General features: G+C 45.9%; 2 protein-coding genes across 3 annotated transcripts in view; one reads left to right on the forward strand and one right to left on the reverse strand.

Moving 5' to 3' along the window:
- The first annotated feature begins 623 nt into the window (after positions 1 to 623).
- Positions 624 to 7389, forward strand: g3bp1 (GTPase activating protein (SH3 domain) binding protein 1). 2 transcript variants are annotated; one of them, XM_077574008.1, is made up of 13 exons: positions 624 to 775; positions 1674 to 1793; positions 1874 to 1955; positions 2612 to 2785; positions 2885 to 2975; positions 3048 to 3144; positions 3694 to 3711; positions 3811 to 3937; positions 4014 to 4118; positions 5425 to 5545; positions 5620 to 5748; positions 6135 to 6244; positions 6819 to 7389. In XM_077574008.1, the coding sequence occupies exons 2-13, from the start codon at positions 1699 to 1701 to the stop codon at positions 7065 to 7067; spliced, it is 1398 nt and encodes a 465-aa protein (XP_077430134.1). In that variant the 5' UTR covers positions 624 to 775; positions 1674 to 1698; the 3' UTR covers positions 7068 to 7389. The 2 variants fall into 2 exon arrangements, with proteins under 2 accessions (XP_077430134.1, XP_077430133.1); XM_077574007.1 differs by having other exon boundaries at positions 3694 to 3937.
- Positions 7390 to 10107: 2718 nt separating this feature from the next.
- The window catches only part of glra1 (glycine receptor, alpha 1), a 34243-nt gene continuing 28258 nt past the window's right edge, over positions 10108 to 16092 (reverse strand). Inside the window, 3 exon segments of the mRNA XM_077572888.1 lie at positions 10108 to 13547; positions 13549 to 13692; positions 15732 to 15878. Of these exon segments, the coding sequence (XP_077429014.1) occupies positions 13377 to 13547; positions 13549 to 13692; positions 15732 to 15878 (462 nt within the window). The 3' untranslated portion in view covers positions 10108 to 13376.

Genomic DNA, 16092 nt, shown 5'->3' on the forward strand with positions numbered 1-16092 from the left:
AACCGCACCCCCCTATTTGAGAAGGATTAAGATAATTTATTGACCTTCAGATTGATTTTACAGTATTTGAATATATTTTTAACAACTTTCATTACAGTTAGCGACTTCAAATTCCGTCTAGATTTAGCTAGCTGGAGCTACTGTACTTTCTATACATACAGTATTTTCACATACCTTTACATAGACAGTTGAACTTATTTAGTTGTTAATACAGCTAAGAATAAGAAGACAGAGAAGAAGATGAAGAAGAAAAAGAAAAGCAGAAGAAGAGGAAAAAAGGAAGAAGAATGTATGTTCTTCAACCCCACATGTTTGAGAGCACCGTTTGTGTGCTCGGTTTGAATTAGATGTTGGCGTTTGAATTAATAAAGACAATTTTTTTTATTTATTTCAACCCTACGGACGGAGATATCAACGCCGACTTCGCCTCGAAGCGGCCAACCAATAGCAGCGCAGCCTCGTCGACTTGCTTACCCCCGAAACATTTTTACGATTGGTTGTGCTGTGGGCTTTGGCAAGAGTCACAGTTCGTTGCGATTGGTTGACAGCAGGAGTGACGGCGAGAGCTGCGCGTGATTGGTTACAAGCGACCGATCGCAGGCTGTGATTGGTTCAAAGTGCAACTGGGGGCGTGGCAGCGGGCATGTGAGTAAGCGCTGCGCGGCTGAAACCGGCGAGCGAGGGAGCGAGCACGTTGTTAAAGTGCTTGTGTTTCACTCATTCTAAGACCACTTTTTTGTACTAAAGTGACTAAAACTGAGACACTCGACCTCTGGTGAGTAACATTTAAGATTGTGGCGCGAATAACCGCTAAAAGTTGTAATTTATCTTCTTCCACGCATCGGGTTAGTTAATTGGGTCGGCGAGGTGGGCGCCGTCTATGTCCTGGAAAAGGAAAGCTATCTGTTAGCAACACTTAGCTTCAAAGGCGTCGTTTTCAATGAATGACGCCATTTCATACAGTCGCGACACTTCCCGTGAGCGTCGCGTGTAGCATTTATGATCAGGCTTGTCGTCGATGTGTTTGTCCGGGAATTAGCCAGCATCCTTGTGCTTCTTCCCCGCCATGCTGCGTGCTTTCGTTTTTGCTCCAGGCCTGCTTGCTCTCCTCGTTCTTATTTCGTTTTTTGTTTTGTTTTTTTGAATACACCATCCACCGATATGCCTCCCTCTTCTTCCAAGAGGTCTCCTGCTCTCAGCTCTGTACGTTTCGCAGGTCGTCAAGGAAACAGGCGAACGTAAAGTACGACTCTAAACGACCGACCCGGCACGTGCTTAGCCGGCGTCGACGAGCCTGGAGGCCCCACCGAAAAGTTCTCCAATCTTCACGGAAGTCGCCTTCGGAAAACATCCCAACCACTTTTAGCACAGAGTTGGCCATTTTGTCGTGCTTTCTGGGTTAACCCTTTCAAATGTGCGCTCATTAGTGCTGCGCGATCTTATGATCGCGATCAATTTCAGGTCGATTACGGTCGGCAAACCGAATGATGATCACCGGATAAAAGTCCTAGTTAAGGAGTCGCGAAAGAGGATTGATTTCTATTGCTGCAACCGGGATCATTAACTCATGCTCTCCTCCCTAATCATTACAAAAAGGTTTTGTAGCGAACTATGGAGGTCCCAAATGTGGACATATTTGAGAAAGCTGATGTTGCCGATGTGCTTTTGTGCAGTCCAGTGAGTACAGAAGAAGAAGAAATGGTGATGGAGAAGCCAAGTGCCCAGCTGGTCGGGCGGGAGTTTGTCCGACAGTACTACACGCTCCTCAACCAGGCACCCGACTACCTGCACAGGTACGCCTACTTTGCATCCGGCGTCTGTGTGCGCACGCGTGCGCCCGCCCGCTAGCATTCTCAGGCTTTTGTGTGTGCAGGTTCTATGGCAAGAACTCGTCGTACGTCCACGGCGGGCTGGACGCGAGCGGCAAGCCACAGGAGGCCGTCTACGGACAATCGGTGGGTCACGCAACTGCCGCGCAAGAATTGCTGCGCAACAACCTCCATGCAAGCGTCGTAACACGATGATTACACAATCAATGTTCGGGCCGGGCAATTCATTGACATTTAATTGTGGTTTTGACTTCTCTTGATTTAAAGAAATATATATATATAAATCAAAGGAAAATGATCTGTGTGTGTGTGTGCACAAATTCCCAATGTTGAGAACGTACCGTGAACGCACCACGTTGCTTGCACAGCAATTCCATCGGCAACAATGAATCCATTATTTGATTGGACGTGATTTTGATTGTTTTGCAATGATTGGCCAACCCTAATCATTGTAACACTTTTATGCTGAAATTGCTACACAAGCCTTGTAAGGCGTGGCATGCTCGTCGGGGTTGTGGGTTTAATCTAAGCATGCTATTGTGAGGACGTGGAGGTACCCTTGAGCAAGATCCTGTTGCTGCGTCATCCGTAGGTGAAGGAGCCGTCGAACGTGAGGCGCTTTGAGGCTCTTGTAAGATGGAAAAGCGCTCTTTAACTGCACTAGCATTTAGCATTGTGAGCCAATCATGTCATTCTACTTCCTACGCAACAATTTAGACTCCGTCCTTCCGATATGATGCTTGCGGGCCAACAAATGTTGCGCGTGTTTGTGCGTGTCGCAGGACATCCACAAGCGCGTGATGGCGCTGAGCTTCCGCGACTGCCACACCAAAATCCGCCACGTGGACGCGCACGCCACCTTGAACGAGGGCGTGGTGGTGCAGGTGATGGGGGAGCTGTCCAACAATATGCAGCCCATGAGGAAGTTCATGCAGACCTTCGTGCTGGCCCCGGAGGTGACCCCAAAAGACCACCTCAAAAGACCACCCCAAAAGCCGGCTCTTGGTTCGATGGTGGCTTTAGAAGATGCTAACGTCGTTGTCGTCCTTCTCCAGGGTACGGTGGCGAACAAGTTTTACGTCCACAACGACGTCTTTCGCTACCAGGATGAAGTCTTTGCTGATTCGGACTCGGAACCACCTGAAGGTTAGTTTGGAGCGGGACATTTGAAGAACTTCAAACAATGGAAAAAGTGCTAAGTGCGTGCGTTGTGTTCAGAGTCTGACGAGGAGGTGGAAGAGCTGGAGGAGCGAGTTCCGTCTCCAGACGTCATGGCCGACGAGACCGTCCCTGCGTTCTACCAACCTGCATCCATGTAAACACACGCGCGCACGCACACACCAAAGAAGCATTAACGCCACACGTTGTCAGTGTTGACATTAAGACGCATTCACTCCTTGATCACTATTGAGGATATTTTTGTTCTAGTGGACCTAAAAAGCTTCTGCAGAAAATCTTTCTGACGTTACTCTGGTTGTCAGGAATGACTTTATGACTGTCGCTGATTTGCATAATAGATCAAAAATGTCTTTTGTTGTCTTTCGAGGTCAAAGCAGGCTTTTGCAAATATCTTATTTTGAAGAAGAAGAAAAAAAGAAAAAAGTGGCCTTTTATGGGAGCGCTTGATAAGCGGCTAAAATCAGGATTTGGGCAATTCTGACCATTTGATAAACAATTAATCGTAGTCACTGCGTATTTCAACAGCATTGCAAACTGGCCAAGTCGCTGTACAAAAGTGAACACACCCCTCACATTTTTCATGGATTAGTGCAACCACGTCTTGTGTGTGATTGCGACAAACTGTATGTTGTGGCCTGGGAGTCCCAAACAGCACAACGCCGTCACACTTTCCGTTTTGCTTTAGTCCGGAAGTAGCACAGCTCGCTGGTGAGCAGGAGGCGGCGGCGGCGGCGAGTCCAGAACCGGAACCCGAAGCGGAGAAGGACTCCGAGGTGGTGGACGGGATGGAGCTGAAGGCCGCCGCCGCCGCCGCACCCGAGACGCAAAGTGACACGCCCACGCACTTGGCCAATGAGCCGACGGACAAGAGCGCGGAATCCAGCGCCGAACCCGCTGAAACGGCGCCCGCTGCGCCGGAGGAGAACCGGGTCAGTGGCTGCCTCCTTCACGCTAACCAGACGCTAGCTAACAAGACGCTAACGCCACACGTGTTGTTGTTCGCAGCCGTTCTCGTGGGCGTCGGTGACCAGTAAGAACCTTCCGCCCAGCGGGGCCGTCCCCGTGTCAGGCATCCCGCCGCACGTTGTCAAAGTGGCCCCCGCCGCCCCGGTAAGTCGCACCCGAGGCCGCTGACGTCCAAAGTGTTTGAGGCCCCGCAGCCGTTTGTTAACGCAAATGTTCAAACTAATCCGCTCACTCGGGTCAGGACGGACATTTTGTTTTGTTTGCTAACCCATCGTTGTTGTTTATTTGGTATTGACACAATAATCGTGAAGAAATGTCACACCAGAAGGAAAAACTTCATCATCAACCATTTTGAATCTCAACGACTTCTTGGCTACTGACGAACGCACATTCAACGGATTATTATGTTTTTCATCGATTCATTATCATGTGTGGAAAATGTTGAACATTGTTGCCGCAAACGTCTTATTTTGAAAGAACAAAGATAACGCTGGGCAACAACAAATTTTAAGTCAGAGAAGCGTTTGTGTCCCTAAACATCATTTGGACTAAAGTCTTTCCTTTTTTCGACTACTTCTAAAAACTTGTGCAAGAAAGATTTGACTATCTTGTACTTTGATACTTTCTGAGCTTTCAGGGAAGAAAAATTCCACCCGTTGCTCAACCTAATGATTCATTCACAATTATTAGGAAATCACAACTTCATTACATATCATCATTATGATGAATGAGGGCAGATTTGGAATTGGTACAAAAATGATCTTGAAATGTTTTACAAGCATCTCTGATAATAATAAAAAAAAAAAAAAGCTGTCAAATGTGTTGAGCAAGCGGACATCCACATTCTAAACGTGTATTTGAGGATTTTCTCCCAAAGTGGAAGCCAAACGTCTTGTTTGCCACGTTTGAAAATCTGCGTCCTAGCGGCTCGTCGGCGGGAAACGCCTCTCTCAAATGTTGCTAACGTGCGAGCTCCTCTTGGGCCGTCCGTCTCTTTAGTGTCTGCCGCCGGCCCGGCTTCAAAGACGGCCGTCCTCTTGCGGCTCGCTTCGAAGTACGCCACCAGCTCGGCGGAGCGACGACCATCGACGGCTGAATCGGAAGCTCAGCGGCGACATGCGGCAATTAACCAGCACGCGATCGATGGAAAAACACTCGTTAAGATGATCCACCCGGAAGACAAAAAATCCTTGAATCCATCTTAAGTCAAACAATGGCTCCGAACATTCGTTAACGATGAATTTGACTGATTGATTTTGACACGTTACGTAAATATGGAACGCAACAAGATAGTCGTTTATGACCAAAATACGTTGGTCCGCTTTTCATGTAAAATAAACAAATACTTGCAATGGATCAAGTGCAACTTATTATTATTGTTATTTTTGTAAAAGGATCCGGGTCCCGGCTGCCTACGCCTAATTTCAAGATGTGCGTTTCTTGTCCGCAGGTGCGCGTGGACGTCAAGTCGGAGTCTCAGTCGGCGTCACAGAGACCTCCACAACGGGACCCCCGACCCCGAGAGCAGCGACCCGGCGCCCCTCCCCCCGCGCACAGAGGACCACGCCCTAGTATGCGCAAAACAGGAAGTGATGACGTCACGAGCGGACGGCGCCGCGCCAACGTTGCTTCTTTTTGTTTCCAGTTCGCGAGGGCGGCGAGCAGGGCGAGGTGGAAGTCCGGCGGATGGTGCGGTACCCCGACGCCCATCAGCTGTTCGTGGGGAACGTCCCGCACGCCGTCGACAAGAGCGAACTCAAGGAGTTCTTTGAGCGTAAGTCATGTGACCACTCGGCTCCAAATGATGGAAGCGTCACGGAAAGGCGTTCAAGAGCAGCTTGGATTTTCCCGATTCAATTAAGAGCACAATCAAAGCAATTGCACCTGCGGCCTGCGCACGTGGACGTGCCGTGTTCCGCATGGCCGCCCACGCAACTCGTCCACTCGCCACAGATTGCAAATAAGCTTAATCGGGACATGGAATGGAAACAAATGCATTAGCTCATTAAAAATCGGAGATTTTGGGGACGCCAGAAAGAGCTTCAGCGTGATCCAGCGGGGGAACGCCACTAAAAAGAAAAAAAAGCGTTTCAATTCTGTCACACGGCGTGAATGATGACGGGACGTGTGGCTGACCCGTGTCATTGCATGCGTGTGCAGAGTACGGGACGGTTCTGGAACTGCGGATCAACAGCGGAGGCAAACTTCCCAACTTTGGCTTTGTGGTGTTTGACGACTCCGACCCGGTCCAAAAGATCCTCGGCAGTCGGGTGAGTTTGACCAACACGTTCATCCGCTTTGCCGTCACAAACGGGGCGACGTCACTTATTTGGACACGGTTTGGATTTCAAGTCGGCGCGCCGGCTTAAGCGTGTCGTTTGCAATTTGCTTTCTCAAGATGCGATGGAAATGTCGTCCGTTTCAATTGCACGAGTCTTGATTTTTAAATCAAGTGGACCAAAAAAAAAATCATCTCAAGTGGCTCATGAAGTTTCATTTTCTCGTCACTATTTGCAACTATTTCGGTCTTCTTTGTGTTCTATCAAGCCTAGACTTGTGCCGTTTACAATGGCATTCAGAATGGTTTTGTTTTTTTACAATACAATTTACTTTTATTTTCACCTCATCTGTAAAGAAAAGATTTAGTCTGAATCTTTCTACAAAAGTTCATGTTGTATAAAAGCCTGAAACAAATCAGCGTTGAATGTCAAAAATCCAAAATTCAAATCATGACTTGCCTTTCGTTTTTATTGGAAGGGCAAAAATGGCCGCACATTTTTGAAATTTGAAAAAAAGTGTGATCTTTTCTCGGCGCTGACGTCGCGCATCTCGTCTGCTCTTCAGCCCATCAAGCTGCGCGGCGAAGTGCGCCTCAACGTGGAGGAGAAGAAGACGCGCTCGGCCCGGGAAGGCGAGCGGCGGGACGTGCGGCCACGCGGACCGGGAGGACTGGGAGGTCCGCGGGAGCGCATGGGCGGCGCTAGCAGGGGCCCGCCTGGCGTGGGCCGCGGGGGCGCCGCCCAGAAGCCCAGCTTCGGGTCCGGACGCGGCGCCCCGCCCAGCGAGGGCCGCTACTCGGCGCAGCGCCCGTGAGCCGGCGGACGGCGGCGACGTCTTGACGATTGGACTTGACCAAATTGACCTTGACGCGTCCTTCATGTCTTTGGATTTTAGTTTAGTTTGCAGATTCTGGTCACGTCACTGTCCCGCCCTCCACTCCACTGTTTTTCTTTTGTTTTTTCCCCTCCAAGCGGACTGGAAGTGGGAAGTGGACTTGAATCTCCCGCCTGTTCTGTTCCTTAAAGGAACGCTTCGTCGGCGCTGGAGGCCCCGGCGTCTTTTTAGCCAGCTCGGCGCTTCCCGCGGAGCTCGCCAACCACACAACTAAATTAAAAGTCGGTTCCTCTTTTCAAAAGCTGCCTTGCGTGTCTTCTTCAACACGTCATCACGCATTCACACACGACAAGTCAGTCATGGGTGGTGTTGTTACGATACCGTTTTTTGGCCCTCGATTCCGATACACAAGCTGTTGTTTTTTTCTCAGCATGAAAAAGCTGCCCTGCTGGTTCAGAGCATTCAAGGGCCAACAGGAAGTGTTAGCTCGGCATGCAGCGAACACGTCACACTTCAGTGAAGCAAGACACAAGATGCTGCATCCAAAGTCCTAAATTAGCGTCACAATGAATGGTATCGGTACGTTACTTGTTAGTACTCACCGATACCAATTGGGGCCTCTGCCGATATCGGAACAACACGAGTAATGAGCCTCCACAGTTCTGAGAACGGACACTATTTGGAAAACGATTTGCTGCTAATTACTACTATGGAACAGGAGAGTCCCAAAAAAAAAAAGTGTGCTCTTGGTTAAGGAAGGTCATCTCGTAGAAGACAAGATTTTTGGGGTCTTGAAAAGTCAACGTGGAAATGCGCTCGATTGTCAGGCGTCCGCGTGGCCCTCCTTTTTGTGGTAGGCCTCATCAAAGACACGCCTTCCCTCAGACGGCCAAACCAAAGAAATGCTTCGTGGCCTCAACAGAAACAAGCTGACGCTGATAATCATTTGTTCAAAGTAACAAAACACGTCTCATATGCCAACACGATTGATTGCGTACGACTTCATCACCATCCAAACGCCATCTTTTTGTTTACGTTGCATCTCAAACAGAGAAACAGTGAACACGTCACCTTCGTCAATAACTAGTGAAAAATAACCCTCGGGTGTGAACTGACGGGGAGTTTAGATTTGTGAGAAAATGGGAAATTCCCCTAATTGTGACGTACGGGAGCGTCCATCCAGCCCGACGTCAGAGAAATGGGGAGTGAATCCCAACAACAGACACAATTTGCTCCTTTCAAACAAGCAGTACAGCAACTCGCCACCAGGAGGTGGTGACGCACCACAAGCCAAATGGAGACCTTCCATTTAGTTGTGATGTTATAAACGACAAGGTCGGCCAAAAGACGTCACACGAACAGTTGAGAAATCTCGCTAGATTTTTTCCCCCACGTGACTTTTGACAATCACACAATTGACATTCGAAGCTTTTCACAGACGCCAAACGTCGCTTCTTGCGACACTGCTGGAAACAACACAACTTCTTTTCTTTTCGCGCCCCCCCCCCCCCGAACCACCACCTGCTCAATCAGAGCAACTCGCCACCGTGACGTCATTACGGAAGGCAAACTAGACAATACCACCTCATGTAAACTGTTATCATTTTTATCACTACATGTCTGCATGCATCATAAACATCATCCATGTGCACATTTTGGGCGTAAGCTTGATAGCGTTCAAAATAAAGAGATGCGGTCTGCAGCAATCTCATTAAAACATTTTTTACCATTACTTGGCGGTCCTCATGCAAAGTTCACCTCAATTAATCATTACAAATGATTGGCAGTGCAATGATTAATCGACAAGTAATCAATTCCCAAATTGAGTAATTTGGATAATCAATCTAATCTGACCTCAAATCGTTAGAAGCCTCAGCAGCAAATCTGCAATTTCTGTCGACCTTCATGAAAGCAATCTGATCTTTATGTTGATCCAAGGAAAAGATGCTTGCAAACATCTGCCGCTACTTTTTAAAACATGACAATTGTTGTTGTTGCTTTTTTTCCTACCAGTTGCGTCTTGCTCTTCGTCAGGAGTTGAGGTCGGCATGTTTTTGCTTGTTCTTGTTGCTTCCATCCAAACATTTGAAATTTCACGCTGCACTTTTTGCCGCCCTCCACCTGCCACCGACTTTTTTGGCCGTTATCGCCCCCTGCGGGTCTGGAGTGCATTTTCTGAACGCTCGCTTGGGCATGAATGTGCACCATCACCACAAAGCATGGAACGGGACGAGAAAGAAATACAAGAACGCCACTATACTGCCCCCTGCTGTCAACTTTGTCTCAGTGGCAGCAGACTGTACAATATGTCGTTTCGGTTGCACAAATTCAGGTTTTGTTGTTGCAGTTCGAAAAGCGCTCAACCCCAAATCATTTCTTCTTCTTCTTTTTAACCAAAGGACTTTAACACTCCTTGAAACGAGTTGTCAGTTCAAATTTGAACATCGCATCGCTGCATTTCAATTCGTGCACTGCATTTGTACATAAATCACTTTTAGATGCTTTTTTCTCTCTCCTTACATTTGAAAAGATCGCTTGGTAGTAACAAATAGGATTTGTAGCCTACATGTGAGAAATGCCACTAAGTGTGTTTATCCTTCCTGGCACTGAATTTTCCACAAGATGGCGTTTTTTCTTCATTTTTTGGGGTGGTGCTAAAAAAGAAACACTACAGCCACTTCAAAGGTGGCGAGGAAGGACGAAGCTTTCGTCAACATTAAGTACAACGAAGTAAGTAAACATTGAGTAATAATAGCATCAAAAATGACAAATAAACAATGTGGACTTCCTTCATTTCCACTGGTGAGCCTCGTGTCCGCTTGTTGGCCGCCTGCAGTGCACAATTGCGCATGTCAAGACCTCGTGGCATTATGGGTATTATGGGTCAACGTTTTTAGCATTTGCCCTCCCAGAACTGATCACGATTATCAGCACATATTAGTGAATAGCATCATCAAATATGACCAGCGCGTATGATCACGAAACACCAGGAGACAAAAGTCAATCAACAAATCAGCCATCACAGTGTCAAGTTTTATTTGCACTTTTTAATCTTTCTGGATTTTTTTTTTTTTTGGAACATGACACAAATCTTCGAGCGAGCGGTCGCCAGCATTGTTCGAAATGATGTTGATAAAAGGTCGTTAATAGAATAATTAGTAGGACATATTTCAATAAATAGAATATGTATATATATAAATATATGTACAGATACAGCAGAAATGCTACATTCTTTTTTTTTCCTTCTTCAAATTGCTTCACAGTTTTTGTTTTGTGTGCGCAAGCAAAAAAAGCAAAACAGCCGCCATACTCGTCATCTTCATATTCATGCAAAATATTCTTGGTCAGGTTTTGGAAAATCAAAGTGATTTGCGCCACTTTTCCTTTTTGTTCCTTGTTTTTTTTCTCCATCCGTTCTGCTCGGACGGAGCACGCCGGCGCCGGCAGGCCAAAGCAAAGCAAAAGGGCGGCACAAAAACGTGCCGCCGCCCAAGCTGGAAAAGCTCCAAAAGCCAAACAAAGGAGAAGAGAAGAGAAGAGTAAGGCCATTCCCACGTGTGCAAAAAGAATCAGCAAGAATCCAGAATCAGTCGTCTCAGACGGACGGCAAATGCAACAAATTAAACATGCTACTTTAAAAGACAACCCCCCACAATAATTCTAATTCCTCGTAACTGTGATGTGAGAAAGTCACATGACCTCATGCCAGCACGGCTTTGAAGCGGCACTCCTTTGGAAGCACAAAAAGATTTGCAGGTCAGAGGTCAAAGGTTAGGGAGAGCAAAACAAACACGACCCTCCCAGCATTTACATCAGCAAACCCTAGGAAAATATTGCAGGGTTGTTTTTTTTCTTTTTCCCCTCAAATGACTGCGTGAAGGTATTCCTTCTGTTTTTTCTCTTAACTTCATGAAATAATTTGATGCATATAAATAAAAATCCAAATTAATCTAATTAGATAACAAAAATAAATATAGAAATATAACATACACATTTTTAAATAAATATGAAAAACAAAAATCTAAATAAATGGTTTACTTTGTCATCTCATTAAAACGTGAATTGATTTATAGTAAATAAAATATAAAAATAAATAATCTAAATAAATAAATAATAAATTATAAATACAATAAAGATATATTTTATTATGATTTATTTCTATCAACCATTATAACTCAACAACTAAATCATATTTTTAAGTCAAAAAATGATAATTAAAAAAAACTTGAAAAATGATAGATATTATTTCCAATTTCAAATATCTATAAAATTAGAATAACTTTCTTATTTCCATTTTATTTTTTTGCCCTCACGCTTGAGTCTGTTTACAAAATCAAACAGGGAGCAAAAATGTTCCCAGCCACCCCCGATAGGTCCTCGTTTTGTTTTTCTTCGTTAGCTAGCGAGCGAGCAGCAGCAGCAGCGGCGGCGGCGGCTATGGCACAAACTGTCATAATATAAACATCATTTCTACATCATAAGAACTGACAGCCAAGTGGCATTGATGTGCAGTTAGCATGGAAACAAGCAGCAGGAATTGTAACGCTCAGAAACAAAGAAGAAAAAAGGGCATTATTTTCAATTTGCAAACACAAACGTGAGCATTTGCTTTGTAGGTGTCGAGAGAAGCCAACACGAGGGGGCGCTATTGTGCGTCATAACAGGAACAAGTCAACATCTGCATTTGTTTACGCACCATGTGACGTCTTTTAGAAACATTTAGCGCATTTTGTTTGCTGTTACGTGATCCAAACTTGCAACAAGCAAGCTTAACAGAGTTTTATTTAGTTTTTTTTGGTTCGCGTTCATGAAATGACTTGATCATATGCTAGTTGTAAAGATCCGGGAATGATTTGCACGTTACAAATTGCAGCAGCTAATGAAGCAACGCTTCCCATTAGCCAACTAGCATTAGCTTCTGTCCCAGATTTAGTTTCACACGTTTGAGACAGTTTTCATTGTTTTACAGCCAAACTAGTTAGCAAAAGGTTCACCATGAACACAAGTTGGAAGAAAAGATGCTGATAGCAAGCTAGTGTCTTTCACACCAAATCATGAAGAACACTTTTGACTTTTGTGTGTTGAAAATAGCAGCTGCTGATGACGCTAGCTCAGAAGCCCATTGAAACGCTAGCTGTTTGTTAGCCAATTAGCTTTAGCATTTGTCTTGTTAGTTTCAAACATCTTTGATCCTTTTCATTCCTTCCAGGAAAATAGAACACAAATATTCAACATTTTTGCACAAGTTGCTGCTGCCCCCTGCTGGTTTGGAGTGTGGTGAACACACTCCATCTGCTAGAAAAGAAGAAGGAAAAAAGCAAGAAAAAAAAGCAAAGGATGTGGCAGCTTTGTTGTTTTGTGGCCGAGTTCGATTGGAGAAAGTCTGAAATGCTTTGAGTTCTCGCATGATGTCACATGACAGATAATTGCTGGATGATTGGCAGGCGATGGCGACATCATTTGCATACGGAGCGCTTTGCATAGAGAAGCCGAGTGAGGATCAAGTTCAGGAAGCACGAATCACACCAGTCTGTTTGGCACACACCCCTCGCATAAAAAAAGACAAAAAGAAGCCTTAAAAAAATTAGGAAAATAATAAAATCATGAGAAGAATAATTTTATAAATACACAAATAAATAAAAAAATAATCTCTTTCTATAGATATAAATTAAATGGGGAAAAAAATAATACTGTACAATAAAAAAATAGAAATAGTCAATCATAAAATAGCTAATAAAAGAATAATCCTTACAAACAAATCCACAAAAATACAATAGTACATACAATAGAAATAATCAACTGTTCAAAACACCATTTAAAAATCAAATCAAAAATAATCATAAATAAATAAACAAAATAACATTAATAAAAAGAAAGAAAGGAATTTGTTCAGAAATTCAATAATAATGACTACTAAAAACGTGTTGTCACTGTTATGTGAAGGTGTTAGCGTGCTAGCGTGCTAGCATTAGCATCAAAGCAAAAAGTTCATCAATATTCTGGGAGCTTTCTGGGGGGGGGGTTTAGTTTGTGATGCTTATACGGCGGCCCCGCCCCCTCCACACACATGACGCCACCCACCCGAGCAGTGGGCGTGGCCTCTTCGGCCCACTCGACTTCCCCCCCCCAGCTTTGTTTGTCATGCAGCCATTCATTCACTTTGCGTCTGGAGGAAGAGGAGGAGAAAAGGCAGGATGAAGAGCGGGAGTCAAGTCGCGTCTTTGCTGAAGATGACGAGAAGATGAAGACGAGGATGATGATGATGATGATGATGATGAAAGTGTGTGTTTATTGTTTGTGTATGTCTTCGCTGCGGATGATCTTGTAGGTGATCCAGTAGAAGATGTTGAAGATGAGGAAGACGAGCGGGAAGGCCACGCGCGACACCGTGTCGATGCGTTTGGCGCGGCCGATGAAAAGTTTCTTCATTTCCTCGATGCTCTTCTCGGGCGCCGCCCCCCCCGCCGTGCCCCGCCCCCCCGGCCGGCGCGTTGTTGTTGTTGCCCTTGATGGCCGCCATGCCGTCCTTCTGCAGGCACGCCGGGCCCACGCCGTAGCCCGAACCCGGGAAGCTGAAGCGCCCGTCGCCGCTGCCGTCGTCCTCCTGCAAACGCATCACGTGAAACACAAACATTAGCGTGGCGGCGGCGGCGGCGGGCGGGCGGGGTTCGGGGGTCCCGATGTTCCGAAGAGCTCAGTTATCGCAGACTTAACGCTCGTGGAAAACAACTCATTATTTTTCCGGCCCATCAGAACCCGCTTGGGTATGAAATCTCTTCTTCTTTGGGTTGCAGCTGACCCAGATCAAAATTCTTTGCACCATGAACGGGACCTGAAACCCAAAATAAAGCTCAGCTGTTCCAGTCCACTTTTTGTTTTCTTTAAGAAAAATTTTAAAGGTTAAAGATGAAGATTTATGGACCGCTTTTGAAAGTAAGGCCAGAAAATGGAAACGCGCTCATCAGGTCGAAGGTCACACGTTTCACGGGTTCCAAAATGTGCCGAGGAAAGCGAGCGCAAACTTTCGGGTGCTGACAAGGAGACCGATTCAAAATGTCTCCTCAGTCAGCATTTTCAACGGATTCCTGGTACACGATGACGTCATCTACAGGACGCCAAAATATGAACATTCCAACATTGTTTCTTAAATGGCGTGCGTTAAGCTTTCAATGAGTACCAATCCAATATTTTCCTTCATCACTCTTGCTTTTATTGGATTGTTACAAAGTTGCGTTTTTTGGGTCTCGCTACAAGCAGAGCATATTTTCCCATAATGCCAAGAGTGGAAAAAAAGAAAGACATTTAAAATCATTTGGCCCGCAAATATATACAGTATACGTCGATATGTTCAAAAGTCAAGTACAATACATTGTTGATTTGTTATTATTATTTCTGCAATGCAAGATTTAGCTTTGGCATTTTTCCCATCATGCAACAGAGATATGACTTTTACATCTGCAAGTCATATCCTGTGGCATTGTGGGAAAAAAAATGCCACGCTCGCAGAACATCGCGACGTATTTGCGAGTATCTTCAAATGTATTTTAATACGTTCATTCGCCCGCCAAAAACGTTTGTTCCACGTGAGCACCTCCGTGAACCGCAACAAACAACATGTACGCGTGTGCGTGCGTGCGCATCAGGTAACACGCTCCATTTTTAGCCTTCGTGTCCCAATTCTGTCCTTGACTTCGGGCAACACCATGTATTACACTTTTTTTCATCACACACGCACACGCGCGCACACACACACACACACACGCCTGCCGACCTCGGCGCGCCCTTGAGCTAAACTATGACAGATGTTGGCCGCTCTTGCCGGCAGAATCAATGGGAGACAAAAGAGAGGAGACACAATGAGAGAGGAGGAGGAGGAAGAAGAAAAGGGGAGGAGCCTTGACGGCAACTTCCTGGGAAAGTTACCAGGGAAGCAAAGCAAGAAGGAGAGGAAGTGGAAGAGACGCACAACAGGAAGTGGATGAAAAAAAGGAAGAAAAAAGGAAGTTGAATCAAGAAGAAGATCGTGTGGAATAAAAGCAGCGAAAGAAGAAAAAGTCACCAACAGGAAGTTGATGAGAAACAGAAGGAGTGAGAAACAGGAAGTGGAAAAATCTTTCTGGCGTCATGGAGGCGACCAATCATCGAGCGGGCCCGCTTTGCACGGCGCCCGCTCATCAATCAATCCGGGCGTTCGTTGCCAAGCGGCGTCCCTCAGGGCCGAGCGGATCGACGGTCACGCCGCCTAACCGGTTGCTAATAACTCCGCCCCTTCATTGGAGCTGACAACGTCGTGACGGCATCTTATCGATCGGCGTCCAATCATCTTCGCTTGAAATGACAACTGACGCCAATCACGTGAGGGTTTTCGGCTGGACGCACCAAAAATGGACTTTTTGCTTGATTTTGTCTTCTGAAAGCGTCCAAAAATAAAAAACACTTTTTCTATCCATTGATTTCAAGAAGACTTTTTTTGTTTGGTTTTTGTTTGACGTGAATTCTTCGCACAAAGTAACAAATCCACGTGAAAGTGGAGCTTGTGGATTTTTGTCAACGTTTGTCGTGTTTGAATTCCGACCCGCGGTCGCGTTTGCCCACTTTTTGGATTTGCGCTTCCCAAACGAAGAAAGGAAGAAAGTTGCCGACCTTCATGTGCCGTCGCCGCCGGCGGAAGCGAAGAAGTTCTTTGTGCTGGCGAGCGATGAAGTTGACGGCGGCGTACTCCAGCAGCGCCGAGAAGACGAAGAGCAGACAAACGGCCATCCAGATGTCGATGGCCTTCACGTACGACACCTGCACACAAACACCGGCAGACAAAACATCAGCTTTTTGTTTTTGGGTGTCGATTGTCGCCGCGTTGGTTTGTAAAGAAGGGCTTTGTGAGAGCGCCCCCCTCAGGCCACACGCAAGCATTGTAAGAGCATTTTTTTGCCACTGAAAACCGATTGGCGGATTTAAAGAGCAAGCGATTTCTTTCGGTGTTTGGCTTGGAGAGACTTTTTTTTTT

The sequence above is a fragment of the Vanacampus margaritifer genome, chromosome 8 (assembly GCF_051991255.1).
Source record: "Vanacampus margaritifer isolate UIUO_Vmar chromosome 8, RoL_Vmar_1.0, whole genome shotgun sequence".
Classification (NCBI taxonomy): domain Eukaryota; kingdom Metazoa; phylum Chordata; class Actinopteri; order Syngnathiformes; family Syngnathidae; genus Vanacampus; species Vanacampus margaritifer.